The 18,605-nt window shown below is 46.1% G+C and overlaps 1 protein-coding gene across 1 annotated transcript in view; it reads left to right on the top strand.

Annotated features, from left to right (window-relative positions):
- Nucleotides 1-18,605, top strand: part of LOC143765633 (NXPE family member 4-like) — a 298,399-nt gene that overhangs the window by 144,571 nt on the left and 135,223 nt on the right. The window contains exon 2 of the mRNA XM_077252481.1: nucleotides 7,026-7,738. Coding sequence (XP_077108596.1) covers nucleotides 7,131-7,738 — 608 coding nt within the window. The 5' untranslated portion in view covers nucleotides 7,026-7,130. The remainder of the gene's footprint in view (nucleotides 1-7,025; nucleotides 7,739-18,605) is intronic.

The following is an 18,605-nucleotide window of genomic DNA, read 5'->3' as shown; positions in this document are numbered from 1 at the left end:
CTGGAATTGAGATGGGACGCCATGTTGCGTTTGGAGAGCCCCTGATGTGCCTAAACATTGAAACTCCCTACAAGTGACACCATTTTGGAAAGTAGACCCCCTAAGGAACTTATCTAGATGTGTTTTGAGAGCTTTGAACCCCCAAGTGTTTCACTACAGATTATAACGCAGAGCCGTGAAAATAATTTTTATTTTTTTTCTCAAAAATGATTTTTTAGCACCCAGCTTTGTATTTTTACAAGGGTAACAGAATAAATTGGACCCCAAAATTTGTTTTCCAATTTGTCCTGAGTACGCTGATACCCCATATGTGGGGGGGAACCACTGTTTGGGCGCATGACAGAGCTCGGAAGGGAAGGAGCGCCATTTGGAATGCAGACTTAAATGGATTGGTCAGCAGCCGTCACGTTGCATTTGCAGAGCCCCTGATGTACCCAAACAGTACAAACCCCCCACAAGTGACCCCATATTGGAAACTAGACCTCCAAAGGAACTTATCTAGATGTGTTTTGAGAACTTTGAACCCCCAAGTGTTTCACTAAAGTTTATAGCGCAAAGCCGTGAAAATAAAAATTCTTTTTTTTTTTCACAAAAATGATTTTTTAGCCCCCAGTTTTGTATTTTCACAAGGGTAACAGGATAAATTAGACCCCAAAAGTTGTTGTCCAATTTGTCTTGAGTACGCTGATACCCCATATGTGGGGGGGAACCACTGTTTGGGCGCATGACAGAGCTCGGAAGGGAAGGAGCGCCATTTGGAATGCAGACTTAAATGGATTGGTCAGCAGCCGTCACGTTGCATTTGCAGAGCCCCTGATGTACCCAAACAGTACAAACCCCCCACAAGTGACCCCATATTGGAAACTAGACCTCCCAAGGAACTTATCTAGATGTGTTTTGAGAACTTTGAACCCCCAAGTGTTTCACTAAAGTTTATAGCGCAAAGCCGTGAAAATAAAAATTCTTTTTTTTTCACAAAAATGATTTTTTAGCCCCCAGTTTTGTATTTTCACAAGGGTAACAGGATAAATTAGACCCCAAAAGTTGTTGTCCAATTTGTCCTGAGTACGCTGATACCCCATATGTGGGGGGGAACCACTGTTTGGGTGCATGACAGAGCTCGGAAGGGAAGGAGCGCCATTTGGAATGCAGCCTTAAATGGATTGGTCTGCAGGCGTCACGTTGCATTTGCAGAGCCCCTGATGTACCCAAACAGTACAAACCCCCCACAAGTGACCCCATATTGGAAACTAGACCTCCCAAGGAACTTATCTAGATGTGTTGTGAGAACTTTGAACCCCCAAGTGTTTCACTACAGTTTATAACGCAGAGCCGTGAAAATAAAACATCTTTTTTTTCCCACAAAAATGATTTTTAGCCCCACAAATTTTTATTTTCCTAAGGATAACAAGAGAACTTGGACCCCAGAAGTTGTTGTTCAATTTGTCCCGAGTACGCTGATAACACATATGTTGGGGTAAACCCCTTTTTGGGCGCACGGGAGAGCTCGGAAGGGAAGGAGCACTGTTTTACTTTTTCAACGCAGAATTGGCTGGAATTGAGATTGGACGCCATGTCGCGCTTGGAGAGCCCCTGATGTGCCTGGACAGTGGAAACTTCCCAATTCTACCTGAAACCCTAACCCAAACACACCCCTAACCCTAATCCCAACGGTAACCCTAACCACACCCCTAGCCCTGACACACCCATAATTCTAATCCCAACCCTAATCCAAACGTAAATGTAATCCAAACCCTAACCCTAACTTTACCTCCAACCCTAACCCTAACCCTAACCCTACCCCTAACCCTAAACGTGACTGAAATACGTGGCACTGAAATACGTGGCACTGAAATACGTGGCACTGAAATACGTGGCACTGAAATACGTGGCACTGAAATACGTGATACGTGGCACTTAAATACGTGGCACTGAAACACGTGGCACTGAAATACGTGATACGTGGCACTGAAATACGTGGCACTGAAATATGTGATACGTGGCACTGAAATACGTGGCACTGAAATACGTGGCACTGAAATACGTGGCACTGAAATACGTGGCACTGAAATACGTGGCACTTAAATACGTGGCACTGAAATATGTGATACGTGGCACTTAAATACGTGGCACTGAAATACGTGGCACTGAAATACGAGGCACTTAAATACGTGGCACTTAAATACGTGGCACTTAAATACGTGGCACTGAAATATGTGATACGTGGCACTTAAATACGTGGCACTGAAACACGTGGCACTGAAATACGTGGCACTGAAATACGTGGCACTGAAATACGTGATACGTGGCACTGAAATACGTGGCACTGAAACACGTGGCACTGAAATACGTGATACGTGGCACTGAAATACGTGGCACTGAAATACGTGGCACTGAAATACGTGGCACTGAAATACGTGGCACTATGACTGTCAGAAAATGTTCATTAAACGGTTAGGGGTGAGGTTAGGGGTAGAGTTAGGGTTAGGGTTTGGATCCCTTTATCACCTTGATGGTGGTGGGTGGCTTTTCAGTGTGTTTTCTGTTTTTTTTCAATAAAAATGCATGCGTTTTTAACGCAAACGCATGTGCTTAAAAACGCAAGAAAATACTGCAGGTTGTATTTCTGAAAATGAACGCATGCAGAAAAAAAACGCATGCGTTTGAAAACGCGACCAAACGCGTACAAAAAAACCGCATGCGTTTTCAATGTTAAATATAGGGAAAAAACGCATGCGTTTTTTTGTGCAAAAAACGCTGCAGACAAAAACGCAAGTGTGAAACCAGCGACGCTTTTTATAGCAAAAAAGTTTTTGCGTCTCCACATTTTGAGACCTATAATTTTTCCACATTTTGCTCCACAGAGTCATGTGAGGTCTTGTTTTTTGCGGGACGAGTTGACGTTTTTATTGGTAACATTTTCGGACACGTGACCATTTTTGATCGCTTTTTATTCCGATTTTTGTGAGGCAGAATGACCAAAAACCTGCTATTCATGAATTTCTTTTGGGAGAGGCGTTTATACCGTTCCGCGTTTGGTAAAATTGATAAAGCAGTTTTATTCGTCGGGTCAGTATGATTACAGCGATATCTCATTTATATCATTTTTTTATGTTTTGGCGCTTTTATACGATAAAAACTAAAATATAGAAAAAATAATTATTTTGGTATCGCTTTATTCTCAGGACTATAACTTTTTTATTTTTTGCTGATGATGCTGTATGGCAGCTTGTTTTTTGCGGGACAAGATGACGTTTTCAGCGGTGCCATGGTTATTTATATCAGTCTTTTTGATCGCGTGTTATTCCACTTTTTGTTCGGCGGTATGGTAATAAAGCGTTGTTTTTTGCCTCGTTTTTTTTTTTTTTCTTACGGTGTTTACTGAAGGGGTTAACTAGTGGGGCAGTTTTATAGGTTGGGTCGTTACGGACGCGGCGATACTAAATATGTGTACTTTTATTGTTTTGTTTTTTTTATTTAGATAAAGAAATGTATTTATGGGAATAATATATTTTTTTTTATTATTATTTATTTAGGAATTTTTTTTTTTTTTTTTTTTTTTACACATGTGGAAAATTTTTTTTTTTACTTTTTTACTTTGTCCCAGGGGGGGACATCACAGATCATTGATCTGGCAGTGTGCACAGCACTCTGCCAGATCGACGATCTGCTGTGCAGGGCTGCAGGCTTACGAAGTGTCTGCTCTGAGCAGACACTCGGTAAGCCACCTCCCTCCCTGCAGGACCCGGATGCCGCGGCCATCTTGGATCCGGGACCTGCGGCGAGGAGGGAGGTAGGAGACCCTCAGAGCAACGCGATCACATCGCGTTGCTCCGGGGGTCTCAGGGAAGCCTGCAGGGAGCCCCCTCCCTGCGCGATGCTTCCCTATACCGCCGGTACACTGCGATCATGTTTGATCGCGGTGTGCCGGGGGTTAATGTGCCGGGGGCGGTCCGTGACCCCTCCTGGCACATAGTGCCGGATGTCAGCTGCGATATGCAGCTGACACCCGGCCGCGATCGGCCGCGCTCCCCCCGTGAGCGCCGCTGATGGATGATGACGTACTATCCCGTCGGCGGTCATACGGGCCCACCCCACCTCGACGGGATAGTACGTCTGATGTCAGGAAGGGGTTAACAGATGGCAAATATTCAGTTCATTCGCAATCGCTGTGGTGGCTGTGCTTTTCCCATATAACGTAATGGAAGTCCAGGATCATTTTCTGGTCCAAAGGAAGGGCCGGATAAAGAAGTATAAGAAAGCGCTATAGATCAGCAGAGTCACAACCACTAGATAAAAAAAAGAATCATATTAAAATAAAATAAAAACACGAAAACACATCCGCGGGGTTAACCCCTTCACCACCAGAGCTTTTTCCGTTTTTTCGTTTTCGTTTTTCGCTCCCCTCCTTCCCAGAGCCATAACTTTTTTATTTTTCCATCAATATGGCCATGTGAGGGCTTATTTTTTGCAGGACGAGATGTACTTTTGAATTATACCATTGGTTTTACCATGCCATGTAACAGAAAACGGGAAAAAAATTCCAAGTGTGATGAAATTGCAAAAAAAGTGCAATTTGCAATTTTTTGTTTGGCTTTTTTGCTAGGTTCACTAAATGCTAAAATAACCTGCCATTATGATTCTCCAGGTCATTACGAGTTCATAGACACCTAACATGTCTAAGTTATTTTTTATCTAAGTGGTGAAAAAAATTCCAAAGTTTGCTAAAAAAAAAAAAAAAAAAAAAATTGCGCGATTTTCCGATACCCGTAGCGTCTCCAATTTTCATGATCTGGGGTCGGGTGAGAGCTTATTTTTTGCGTGCCGAGCTGGCGTTTTTAATGATACCATTTTAATGTAGATACATTCTTTTGATTGCCCGTTATTGCATTTTAATGCAATGTTGCAGTGACCAAAAAAACGTAATTTTGGCGTTTTGATTTTTTTTCTCGCTACGCCATTTAGCGTTCAGGTTAATCCTTTGTTTTTATTGATAAATCGGGCGATTCTGAACACGGCGATACCAAATATGTGTATGTTTAATTTTTTTTAAATTGTTTTATTTTGATTAGGGCGAAAGGGGGGTGATTTGAACTTTTATATTCTTTTTATTTTTTTTATAGTTTTAAACACTTTTTTTTTTAAATTTTGGCATGCTTCAATAGCCTCCATAGGAGGCTAGAAGCATGCACTACACGATCGGCTCTGCTACATAGAGGTGAAGTACAGATCACCTCTATGTAGCAGAAATGCAGGTGTACTTTGAGCGCCGACCACAGGGTAGCGCTCAAAGCAATCGGCCATCAACAACCATAGAGGTCTCAAGGAGACCTCTGGTTGTTATGGCAATGCACCGCTGACCCCCGATCATGTGACGGGGGTCAGCGGTGCGAGCACTTCCGGCCGCGCGGCCGGGAGCGCTAGTTAAATGCCGCTGTCAGCGCTTGATGGCGGCATTTAACTAGTTAATGGGCGCGGGTGGATCGCGATTCCACTCGCGCTCATTGCGCGCACATGTCAGCCGTACAAAACAGCTGACATGTCGCGGCTTTAAGGTGGATTCACCGCCGGAGCCCACCTTAAAGCAGGGGATCTGCCAGCTGACGTACTATTCCGTCAGCTGGCAGAAAGGGGTTAATAAACATGGGGGCATGTGGGAACAGGAGGCTGAAGAGCCAAGAGATATGTATTGGGAACACTATAAAAAAAAGGGAAAAACTCAAAGATTCATTGAGACCTTTTGGTGTCATGGTATCTAGTTGGACGATCCACCTTGTCTCAATTTGGGCGAGGAGTTTTTTATTGTCACCTCCTCTTATGCCCAAGTGAGGGGCATCGATCCCCCTCACCTTCAAAATTCTTGCGTCACTATTGTGATATAACTTAAAGTGACGGAGGATTGTTTTCAACTCCGAAATATAGGACACTGTCTTGGCCGCGTCAATGTCCCGCACATGCTCACGCACCCGTATTCTCAGTCCTCTTGTGGTAAGACCCACGTATATCTCGGGGCACGAACAAGTGGCGTAATATACAACATTAGAAGTACCACAAGAAATACGTTGTCTGATTTTAAATTCCTTCGACCCATCTGATGAGACAAAGGAAGAGCAGCGTAGAACATTGGCGCAGGCAAGACAGTGCCCGTATGAAAAAGATCCAACCTGAGGACCACTAGTGCCAAAGGGATTGCACAGAGCCGGAACGTAGTGGCTCCTAACCAGTAAGCTACCAAGATTTTTGGATTTTTTGGGAGTCATCAGGGGAGAGTATATACTGATAGGAACATACGATTATCAGTAGAATAAAATAATTGAAGTCTTAAAAAAGCACTGGGGTATACTTAAAGCACAACAGGATATCTCCCCTAAACTATTGATTACATACAGAAGGGGTAAATAAATAAAAGACCATGTGGTGCAAAGCAATTTTAATCCACCCAAAAAGGAAGTGGCCTGGCTGAAAAAAATAGATCTATTGGCACCTTCTATAGGCAGCTTTTGCCAATATATTCCCCCCTCAAAAAGCATTGTAAGAGCTGTAACCAACAGTACTTACCAAGTAAAATGCTTTGCAAATTGTAAAACTTCTGGTGTAATTTATTTTTGTACTTGCATTCCATTGGCACGTCATGTGAACCTTAAACATGGGGGGATTGTAGTTGTATCTCCTTTTGTGTAATTGAGACTATACAACCATCCATCAGTCATGGTGGATTGGGACAGAAATATAATCCAGTGAAAAACACATTGGATATTTTGGATGGAATCCCTTTGCCCCAAATTACTGAATGAGCAGCTTATATACCTGCTTTTTACCTACTTATAGCAGGGTATTTGTTCATTTTGTTTCATTCTTAGAATTTTTTTCTCAGACACATTCAGAAGAGGCCAATAAATATGTATGGGTGTTCACAGCTAATTACATTTGGAGTTTATGCACAGTAATACAATAGTGAATAGTAACTTTGAATTATTCCATATGACTCATGATCTTTCTAATTATTTTGAATTACCTTTTTTCAGCTGAAAACCAAATTTACTCAAAAGAAAAAAACTGAAAGAGATGAAGTGAGACATCTGTCAGTTGCTGTCCCAACACCGTCAGAAGATGAACTTAAAAGTACTGAAATGTACAACATGATATCCGCCATGATGCCAAACCTTACTTTGTCTGACCTTGACAAAACATCAAATGCGAGGAGGAGCAGAGCCACCATAGTCTATCCCAAACAGAGATACTGTGTCGGAGACAACTTAATTGTCCGAATTGACATGTTTGACAACTTAGGTAAAAAGAAAACTTATGGAGGAGACTTCATGAAAGTAAGAATCTCCACACCTGATCTCAAGGCAGCGGCATCTGGTAAAGTTGTAGATTTCAATAATGGAACTTATAATGTTCATTTCTCCTTGTTATGGGAGGGGAGAGTTTATATTTCTATTGTACTCTACCACCCAAGTGAAGCAGTTACAGCTCTATGGAGAGCAAGGAACAAGAATTATGGTCTTGTATACTTCATAGGAACCTTTGTGAATGGTGATCAACAAATTAAAAGTGAATGTGGATTCCAGCTGGACTCTGATAAAAACATTTGTGAATATGGAAATGAGGAAAGCAATGAAGTATTTTATTGCTATAAACCAGAATCTCTGAGCTGTGGGTCAATAGCCTTCCTCCAATCCTTCAATAGGGATCTCTCATTCCTAAATCCACTTGGAAACAAGTTATTAAAAAGGTACGGATGTAATATGCTTTTTCCTCATTTTTATTTTTAATCTATTTGGAATACAGCTAGCCTTGTATGCATTAGATTATATTTTGCTGAAGATGGTGGTTTCTGCATCATTGGAGGAGAAGCGTGACCTGTTTCTAGGGGAACTACAGTGCCTTGCGAAAGTATTGTTTGTTAGGGCTAGCGGAACGCCCCAAATAATTATAAGGATGGTATAAGGTGCGTTCACAGCCCGGGGTCCACCGTGCAGAGATGGAGCCTGCTGCTGACTAATGATGGACTATATGGTGGTATACTGTGGATACACACACGGGTTAGCTTCACCCGGTATGAAGGAAGTGAACCTTGTTGCGTCACAGGGCCGTGGTACCGCACAAAGAGCGCACACAAAGAGTCACAGAACTCTGTCTCAAGACTCAGGGAAAGAGTTCCTCTAGACCTCTTGCGCTCGACACTGCTGCTGGGGTGTCAGAGATTAACAGAACTAATATTTTATTGCACAAGTGTGCGTGCAGTGCCGCTCTGGAGGATGCCACTAACCACCCAGACTTGGGTCAGGAAAGCGCTGCACTGGCGGTCACTGCTATCAGACGCTGTATCGTGTGCTAGCTGTGAGGGATAGCAGTATCAGGTGCTAGGTAGCTTCTACCATTTGCAACAGTCAACAACACTAGGGATGGGAATGATTCAGAGCTTTCATCCATCAACAGACATACATCCACACACTCAATTATAAGTTTATACTAGCACATGGCCGTGCAGCCATGCAAACCTTTTAAAGCGGAAGCTCTCCAGGACCTTCCTAGTGGTCCAATAGGAGCTGCTACAGGACCTGAGCATGTGATCCCCAACCTCCAATGAGAGGTCGTCCCTTGGGCATGCTCAGAAGAAGAAAAGCAGGACTTAGTCCCAGGGATGCCTGCTCGCTGCTGATCAGTACTGGTTACAATGGCTGAGCCTAGAAGGACGGCAGTAACCAACCACACAGTATCAGCTTGAGCCAGACGCTGGGACTGACATCTCTGCTGAGCAGGCTCCACTGCGGCTGGTGGAGAATGGGAGACCGTAGCGGAGACGGTTCAAGATTCCCCTGTGCAGCGGTGGGAACTCGACACCTAACATTACAACCCTCCTAGGGCCCCCCTCCTTGGACCTTGCTACACTTGAAGACAGCAATGAGCTGCAGAGCCCGAATGTGCTCAACAGGCTCCCAGGACCTGTCCTCTCAGGCATGACCCTTCCAATCCACCAAATAGAATTTTTTGCCATGTACCACCTTACACCCCATGATGACATTCACCTTGTATTCGTCCGTGGATGAGCCCGATGTGCCGGCAGATGACTCAGAAAACCGGGACATGTGGATGGGCTTTAGGAGGGACACATGAAAGGTGTCGGTGATGCCTGGGTAAGGAGGAAGGGCTAGACAGTAGACCACACGATTAACCTGTTCCAGGACCTTGAAGGGACCTAGGTAGTGAGGTGCAAACTTAGTGGACTCAACTTGCAGCCTGATGTTATGGGCGGTAAGCCACACTAATTCGTCAGGAGCAAAGGTCGGAGTGGGGCGCCGATGTGCATCGGCAGAGACCCTCATTCTCTCCTTGGAGGCCCGGATAGCATCCTGTGTGCAGTCCCAAATGTCACGTGCCTCAAAAGCCCAGTCTGCCACCCTCGAGTCAGCGGAAGACACAGGCATGTGTACAGGAACCCACGGATGATGGCCGTAATTAAGGAGAAATGGGGTCTGCCCAGTAGAGTCGGCTACGGCGTTGTTCAGCGCAAACTCCGCCCATGGTAGCAAGGATGCCCAATCATCCTGCCTGAGACAAAGTGTCGCAGGTATGTGACCAGGGTTTGGTTGGCCCTCTCTACCAACCCATTCGTCTCGGGATGGTATGCTGAAGAGAGATTCAGCTTGATGCTGAAAAGACGACAAAGCTCTCTCCAGAACTGAGATGCAAAAAGGGGACCCCGGTCACTGACAATTTTGTCTGGCACACCGTGTAGGTGGAAAACGTGCTTAATAAACAACGCCGCCAAGGCCCGTGCAGAAGGTAGTCGTGGAAGAGGCACCAAGTGCACCATTTTGGAAAAATGGTCGGTGACTACCCAAATATTGGTGCAGCTATGGGACTTGGGTAAGCCAACCACAAAGTCCATCCAGACCATTTCTCAGGGCCTGTCTGCCATCGTCAGGAGGTAAAGTAGCCCAGCAGGCCGTTGTCGAGGAGACTTATTCTTGGCGCAGGAGATACACGCCCGAATATAGTCATGGGCCTTACGCGGCCACCAGTACGTCCTCACCAGAAGCTCAGATGTCTGTTGTGAACTCTGTTTTTGGGCTCCCTCTTGTGGTCACAAGTGGTACTGTGTGAGTGCTGTCTTTGGGCTCCCTCTGGTGGCTCTTTGTGTCATTCTGCAGGTCTGGGGCTGGCTTCAGCTGTCTCGTTATCTGTTAGCTGGTTTCCTATTTAGCTCACCTGGACTTTCAGTTGTCGCCTGCTGTCGATGTATTCAGTGCTATTTTGATCTCTCCTGAATTCCTTCACTATCAGTCTCTCCAAGAGAAGCGAAGTTTTCTGTTTGGTTATTTTTTGCTCATCAGTGTTCATTATGTTTCTTGGTTATTTACTTGTCCTTGTCCAGCTTGCTAATATGTGATTTCCTTGCTTGCTGGTAGCTCTAGGGGGCTGAGTTTCTCAACTCACACCGTTAGTTGGTGTGGGGGTTCTTGAATTCTCAGTGTGGATATTTTGTATAGGGTTTTTTACTGACCGCACAGTTCCCTGCCTGTCTTCTGCTATCTAGTATTAGTGGGCCTCATTTGCTGAATCTGTTTTCATTTCTACATTTTGTATTTTCCCCTTACCTCACCGTTATTATTTGTTGGGGGCTTCCTATATCTTTGGGGTCATTTCTCTGAGGCAAGTGAGGTCTTACTTTCTCTATAGGGGTAGCAAGTTTCTCAGGCTGCTCTGAGACGTCCAGGAATTTAGGCACGTTCACCGGCTACCTTCAGTGTGTTTGGTTAGGATCAGGTTTGAGGTCAGTCCAGTTACCACCTCCCTAGAGCTCGTTCTATGTTCAGTAACTTAGCTAGTTCATTCTGTGATCCTCAGCCACTAAGGATCATAACAGTACAGCAGGCCATAAAAGTGTTTAATGCTTCGCAGAAGTGGGATAAGAGAAGTCCTGAGTACAATTTTTTTTTTCCTCTCCCTTTGCTGCAGTCTGTCCAGCTTCTCTCATCCCCTTAATCTCTGGATGGCTTTGAGTTCAGCTGCAGACATGGATATTCAGAGTCTGACTTCTAGTGTGGATCATCTTGCTGCAAGGGTGCAAAGCATTCAGGATTTTGTTGTTCACAGTCCTATGTCTGAGCCAAAAGTATCTATTCCTGAGTTGTTTTCTGGAGATAGATCTAGATTTCTGAATTTTAAGAATAATTGTAAATTATTTCTTTCTTTGAGACCTCGTTCCTCTGGTGATTCCGATCAGCAAGTTAGAATTGTTATCTCCCTGTTAAGTGGCGACCCTCAGGATGGGGCTTTCTCCCTGGTGCCAGGAGATCCTGCATTGCTGAATGTGGATGCGTTTTTTCTGGCGCTTGGATTGCTTTATGAGGAACCTAATCTTGAGAACCAGGCAGAAAAGGCCTTGCTGGCTCTCTCTCAGGGCCAGGATGAAGCTGAGGTGTATTTTCAAAAATTTCGGAAATGGTCGGTGCTTACTCAATGGAATGAGTGTGCCCTGGCTGCAAATTTCAGAGAAGGTCTTTCTGAAGCCATTAAGAATGTTATGGTGGGGTTCTGAATGACTCAATGGCTTTGGCCATTCAGATTGATCGGCGTTTGCGGGAGCGCAAATCTGCGCACCATCTGGCGGTGTTTTCTGAACAGAAACCTGAGTCGATGCAATGTGACCGAATTCTGACCAGAACTGAGCGGCAAAATCATAGACGTCAAAATGGGTTGTGCTTTTACTGTGGTGATTCAACTCATGTTATCTCAGCATGCTCTAAGCACGTTACAAAAATCGCTAAATCTGTCACCGTTGGTACTATACAGCCTAAATTCATTTTGTCTGTTACTTTAATTTGTTCTTTGTCATCCTACTCGGTTATGGCTTTTGTGGATTCAGGTGCTGCCCTGAACCTGATGGATTTGTCGTTTGCCAGGCGCTGTGGTTTTGTTCTGGAGCCGTTAGAATTTCCTATTCCACTGAGGGGAATTGATGCTACACCATTGGCTGAGAATAAGCCTCAGTATTGGACTCAAGTGACCATGTGCATGACTCCTGTACATCAGGAGGTGATTCGCTTTCTTGTGCTGCATAATTTGCATGATGTTGTCGTTTTGGGTCTGCCATGGCTGCAGGCTCATAATCCAGTTCTGGATTGGAAAGCTATGTCTGTTTCAAGTTGGGGTTGCCAGGGAATTCATGGCGATGCTCCTTTGGTGTCAATTGCTTCTTCCACTCCTTCTGAGGTCCCTGAGTTTTTGTCGGACTACCAGGATGTATTTGATGAGCCCAGATCCGGTGCCCTGCCTCCTTACAGGGATTGTGATTGCGCTATAAATTTGATTCCTGGTAGTAAGTTCCCTAAGGGACGACTTTTTAATTTGTCTGTACCAGAACATGCCGTGATGCGGAGTTATATAAAGGAGTCTTTAGAGAAGGGACATATTCGCCCGTCCTCCTCCCCTCTTGGTGCAGGATTCTTTTTTGTGGCCAAAAAGGATGGTTCTCTGAGACCTTGTATAGATTATCGTCTTCTAAATAAAATTACGGTCGAATTTCAGTATCCTTTGCCATTATTATCTGATCTGTTTGCTCGGATTAAGGGGTCCAGTTGGTTCACCAAGATAGATCTTCGTGGTGCGTATAACCTGGTGCGTATTAAGCAGGGGGGTGAATGGAAAACAGCATTTAATACGCCCGAAGGCCATTTTGAGTACTTGGTGATGCCTTTTGGACTCTCTAATGCTCCTTCTGTGTTCCAGTCCTTCATGCATGACATCTTCCGCGAATATCTGGATAAATTTATGATTGTGTATCTGGATGACATTTTGGTCTTTTCTGAGGACTGGGAGTCCCATGTGAAGCAGGTCAGGATGGTGTTTCAGGTCCTGCGTGCTAATGCCTTATTTGTGAAGGGCTCAATATGTCTCTTCGGAGTACAGAAGGTTTCCTTTTTGGGTTTTATTTTTTCTCCTTCTACTATTGAGATGGACCCAATCAAGGTCCAGGCTATTCATGACTGGACTCAGCCTACATCTGTTAAGATTCTTCAGAAGTTCTTGGGTTTTGCTAATTTTTACCGTCGCTTCATTGCTAATTTTTCTGGCGTGGTTAAACCCTTGACGGATTTGACCAAGAAGGGTTCTGATGTGACTAATTGGTCTCCTGCGGCCGTGGAAGCCTTTCGGGAGCTGAAACGCCGGTTTTCTTCGGCTCCAGTTTTGTGTCAGCCTGATGTCTCTCTTCCTTTCCAGGTCGAGGTTGATGCTTCTGAGATTGGAGCAGGGGCTGTTTTGTCACAGAGAAGCTCTGATTGCTCTGTGATGAAACCTTGTGCTTTCTTTTCAAGAAAGATTTCGCCTGCCGAGCGGAATTATGATGTTGGTAATCGGGAGTTGTTGGCTATGAAGTGGGCATTTGAGGAGTGGCGACATTGGCTCGAGGGAGCTAAGCATCGTGTGGTGGTCTTGACTGATCACAAAAATCTGATTTATCTCGAGTCTGCCAAGCGGCTGAATCCTAGACAGGCTCGTTGGTCGTTGTTTTTCTCCCGTTTCGATTTTGTGGTCTCGTACCTGCCTGGTTCGAAGAACGTGAAGGCTGATGCTCTTTCTAGGAGTTTTGTGCCTGACTCTCCGGGAGTTTCAGAGCCAGCTGGTATCCTCAGGGAGGGAGTGATTTTGTCTGCCATTTCCCCAGATTTGCGACGAGTGCTGCAGAAATTTCAGGCAGATAGACCTGACCGTTGCCCACCAGAGAGACTGTTTGTCCCAGATAGATGGACCAGCAGAGTTATTTCCAAGGTTCATTCTTCGGTGTTGGCAGGCCATCCTGGGATTTTTGGTACCAGAGATTTGGTGGCTATGTCCTTCTGGTGGCCTTCCTTGTCGCGGGATGTGCGTTCCTTTGTGCAGTCCTGTGGGATTTGTGCTCGGGCTAAGCCTTGCTGTTCTCGTGCCAGCGGTTTGCTTTTGCCTTTGCCTGTCCCAAAGAGGCCTTGGACGCACATTTCCATTGATTTTATTTCAGATCTTCCAGTCTCTCAGAGAATGTCTGTCATCTGGGTGGTGTGTGATCATTTTTCCAAAATGGTCCATTTGGTGCCCTTGCCTACGTTGCCTTCCTCCTCCGATTTGGTTCCTCTATTTTTTCAGAATGTGGTTCGCTTGCACGGCATCCCTGAAAATATTGTGTCTGACAGAGGATCCCAGTTTGTGTCCAGATTTTGGCGGATCTTTTGTGCTAAGATGGGCATTGATTTGTCTTTTTCGTCGGCCTTCCATCCTTAGATGAATGGCCAAACCGAGCGAACTAATCAGACCTTGGAAACTTATTTAAGATGTTTTGTTTCTGCTGATCAGGATGATTGGGTGACTTTTTTGCCATTGGCCGAGTTTGCCCTTAATAATCGGGCTAGTTCTGCTACTTTGGTTTCGCCTTTTTTCTGCAATTCTGGTTTTCATCCTCGTTTTTCCTCGGGTCAGGTTGAGCCTTCTGACTGTCCTGGGGTGGATTCTGTGGTGGATAGGTTGCAGCAGATTTGGAACCATGTGGTGGACAATTTGAAGTTGTCACCTTTATTATTTGTTGGGGGCTTCCTATATCTTTGGGGTCATTTCTCTGAGGCAAGTGAGGTCTTACTTTCTCTGTAGCGGTAGCAAGTTTCTCAGGCTTCGTCGAGACGTCCAGGAATTTAGGCACGTTCACCGGCTACCTTCAGTGTGTTTGGTTAGGATCAGGTTTGCGGTCAGTCCAGTTACCACCTCCCTAGAGCTCGTTCTATGTTCAGTAACTTAGCTTGTTCATTCTATGATCCTCAGCCACTAAGGATCATAACAGATGTCCTCTTGGTCCCAAAATGTCCAACCACCCTGGATGAGTGAGCCCAAGAGGCAACCTCCAGTCCCAAATTAGATGGCACAAAGGTCTTGCCCGGGGGCAGAGACTCTAGTGAAACAGGGGCCATGGTCCTCAGGCTCTCTGAAGGGACAATTAACTGAGGCTCCTCCTCCCCTACTGATGACCCTACTGAGCGGGAGAGAGAATTGGCATGGATGTTCTTCTCCACAGAAAGATAATGGAGGGTGAAGTGGAAGTGGGAGAAGAACAAGGACCATCTAGCCAGGCGAGAGTTTAGCCGCTGGACAGTCTGTAAATAAAGCAAATTTTTGTGGTCGGTATACATTTGGAAGGGAAAATGAGCCCCCTCCAGGAGGTGTCTCCACTCCGAGAAGGCCAACTTCATAGCTAGAAACTCCCTTTCCCCGGTGGAATAATTCCTCTCCACTGGTGTGAAGGTCTTGAAGAAAAAGAATCAAGGATGCTTCCGACCTTGAGCATCCTTTTGGAAGAGGACTGCTCCAGCACCGATGGATGAGGCATCCAACTCCATTATAAATGGTTTATTTACATCGGGGCGATGTAGGATAGGAGCGCTAGCAAAATGAGACTTAATAGAGAGGAAAGCCTTGGAGACCTCCTCCGACCACAATTTGGGATTTGCTCCCTTCTTGGTGAGGGCTACCAAGGGAGCTACCAAAGTTGAGAAGTGGTGAATGAACTGGCGATTATAGTTAATGAACCCCATAAAGCGCTGCACTGCTTTGAGAGAATGGGGTTCCTGCCAGTCCATCACAGCCTGTAGCTTTTCAGGATCCATAGCCAATCCCTGGGCTGAGATGATATAGCCAAGGAAATACAAGGACTCCTGCTCAAACACACACTTCTCCAACTTGACATAGAGGGAGTTTGCCCGTAGGAGGTTGAAGACGTTGCAAACATCTCTCCGGTGGGAGTCTATATCTAGAGAGTAGATGAGAATATCATCCAGATAGACTACGACTGAGGTGGTGAGCATATCCTGGAAGATATCATTCACAAAGTCTTGGAAAACGGCAGGAGCATTACAGAGCCCGAAGGGCATCACCAGGTATTCATAGTGCCCGTCCCTGGTGTTAAATGCCATCTTCTATTTGTCCCCTTCATGGATGCGAATCAGGTTGTAAGCACCCCGCAGATCAAGCTTAGTAAATACCCTCGCTCCCCGCAACATATCGAAGAGTTGAGATATCAGAGGCAGAGGGTATTTGTTCCTTACGCTGATTGCGTTAAGACCCCTGTAATCTATGCATGGACGTAGTTCTCTGTTCTTCTTTTGCACGAAGAATAACCCCGCCCCTGCAGGTGACACTGACTTCCTAATGAATCCTCTTGCCAGATTCTCCTGAATATATTGGGTCATCGCCTCATCTCCGGGAGAGATAGGGGATAGACTCGACCCCGGGGAGGCTCTGCACCAGGCAAGAGGTCAATAGGACAGTCATGGGGCGGTGGGGTTCTTGGAGAACACATCCGCATAGGGCCAATAGTGCTTGGGGAGAGAAGAAAGATCTGCGGGTACTTCAGTAGTAGCAACCTGAATGCACTCCCTCAGACATCTACCCTCTCAAGATTCACTCCATCCCAGAATTCTCAGAGAAGACCACTTTATATGACGAGAGTGCTAGAGTAGCCATGGTATCCTTAAAAGAAACTCATCAATTCACTCGGGAATGACTAGCAGGGAGAAAATCTCCTGATGGGATAGAGACATGGATAAAGTAAATGGGATGGTCTGGTGTGTTATTTGTGAGGGCAGAGTTGACCCATTCACCAATCGTACAGTCATCCCCAGGGGTATTGCGTGGCGTTGGGCGAAGGCAGAGGACATAAAATTCCCCTCTGCCCCGGAATCCACACACAACTCGACTGTAAGAGTGAACAGGCCAAAGGTGATTGTCCCTTTGAAGGACAGTTTGGAGGAAAACGTCGCCGTGTCTAGTGTACCTCCTCCTATATCCATTAGATGCTGACGTTTTCCCGACTGCTGGGAACATCTGGAGGCAAAATGTCCTGACCGCCAGCAGACAAGACAGACCTTGAGTGCACGAGCGATCCGAGACTTAGATCCCGCTCGTGACATCTCCATTGCCTCATGTGGCTCGGACGCCTGGACCGGAGATTCCAGAGGTATGGCAAAGGTGGGAATCAGCCGAAACCTCTGCCTACACTGGGCTCTCTCCAACCTTCGCTCATTAAAACGAAGGTCGATGCAAGTTGATACATCTATTTACTCCTCCAGTGTGGCGGGAACTCCCTAGTGGCCAAAGCGTCCTTCACATGGTCAGCCAGCCCCTTCCAAAATGCAGGGATGAGGGCTTTATCCGGCCACTCCAGCTCAGATGCTAAAGTCCAGAAGTGGATGGAAAAATGGCTGACCAAGGATGAGCCCTGTGTCAGTGCCAGCAGTTGGAGCGCTGTATCATGGGTGACTTGAGGTCCCCAAAAGACCTGTTTCAGAGTGCTCAGGAACCGCAGAGCACTCTGCACCACATGATCGTCACGCTCCCACAGCGGTGTAGCCCACTCCAACGCCCTGTCCGACAAGAGAGATATTATGAATCCCACTTTAGCCCGCTCTGAAGGGAAACGTGCAGCCAGAAGCTCAAGATGTATCGCACACTGGTTCACGAATCCCCTGCATGACCTGCTATTGCCAGAGTACTTATCTGGCAGCGGGAGGTGGGATAAGGTCAGAACAGGGGTGGTAGTGGACAAACTAGCTGCAGCCACGCTAGCAGCCTGAACAGCTCTGCGGTAACATCCACAGATGAAGTTGTGCGCTCGACAGCCGCCAACCTGCCCTCCAGCTGCTGGATGTACCACTGCAGTCGCTGTTCGTCCGACATTACTAGCCAAACCCTGGTGCTAGTATAATGTTAGGGCCAGTGGAACGCACCAAATAATTAAAAGGATGGTATAAAAGGCGTTCGCAGCCCGGGGTCCACCGTACAGAGATGGAATCTGTTGCTGAGTAATGACGGACTATATGGCGGTATAATGTGGACACACGGGTTAGCTTCACCAGGTATGAAGGAAGCGAACCCTGTTGCGTCACAGGGCCACAGTACCGCACAAAGAGTGCAAGCAAAGAGTCACAGAACTCTGTCCCAAGACTCAGGGAAAGAGTTCCTCTAGACCTCTTGTGCTTGACACTGCTACTGGGGTGTCAGAGATTAACAGAACTAATAATTTATTGCACAAGAGTGCGTGCAGTGCCACTCTGGCGGACGCCACTAACCACCCAGACTTGGGTCAGGAAAGCACTCTATTAGCACACGGCGCCGCACTGGCGGTCACTGCTATCAGACGCTGTATCGTGTGCTAGCTGTGCGGGATAGCACTGTCAGGCGCTAGGTAGCTTCCACCATTCGCGAACAGTCAACAACACCAGGGATGGGAATGATTCGGAGCTTTCATCCATTGACAGGCGTAAATCCACACACATAATAATAAGTTTATACTTGCGCATGGCCGTGCGGCCATGGGAACCTTTTATAGCGGAAGCTCTCCAGGACCTTCCTAGTGGTCCAATAGAAGTTGCTACAGGACCTGAGCATGTGACCCCCGACCTCCAATGAGAGGTCATCCCTTGGGCAAGCTCAGAAGAAGAAAAGCAGGACTTAGTCCCAGCGACGCCTGCTCGCCGCTGATCAGTACTGGTCACAAAGGCTGAGCCTGGAAGGACAGCAGTAATCAGCCGCACAGTATCAGCTTGAGCCAGACGCTGGGACCGACATCTCTGCTA

This window comes from Ranitomeya variabilis, chromosome 4, assembly GCF_051348905.1.
Source record: "Ranitomeya variabilis isolate aRanVar5 chromosome 4, aRanVar5.hap1, whole genome shotgun sequence".
NCBI classification, from domain to species: Eukaryota; Metazoa; Chordata; class Amphibia; order Anura; family Dendrobatidae; genus Ranitomeya; species Ranitomeya variabilis.
Note: the sequence above shows the minus strand (reverse complement) of the source record. Positions and strands in the feature narration are given on the sequence as shown.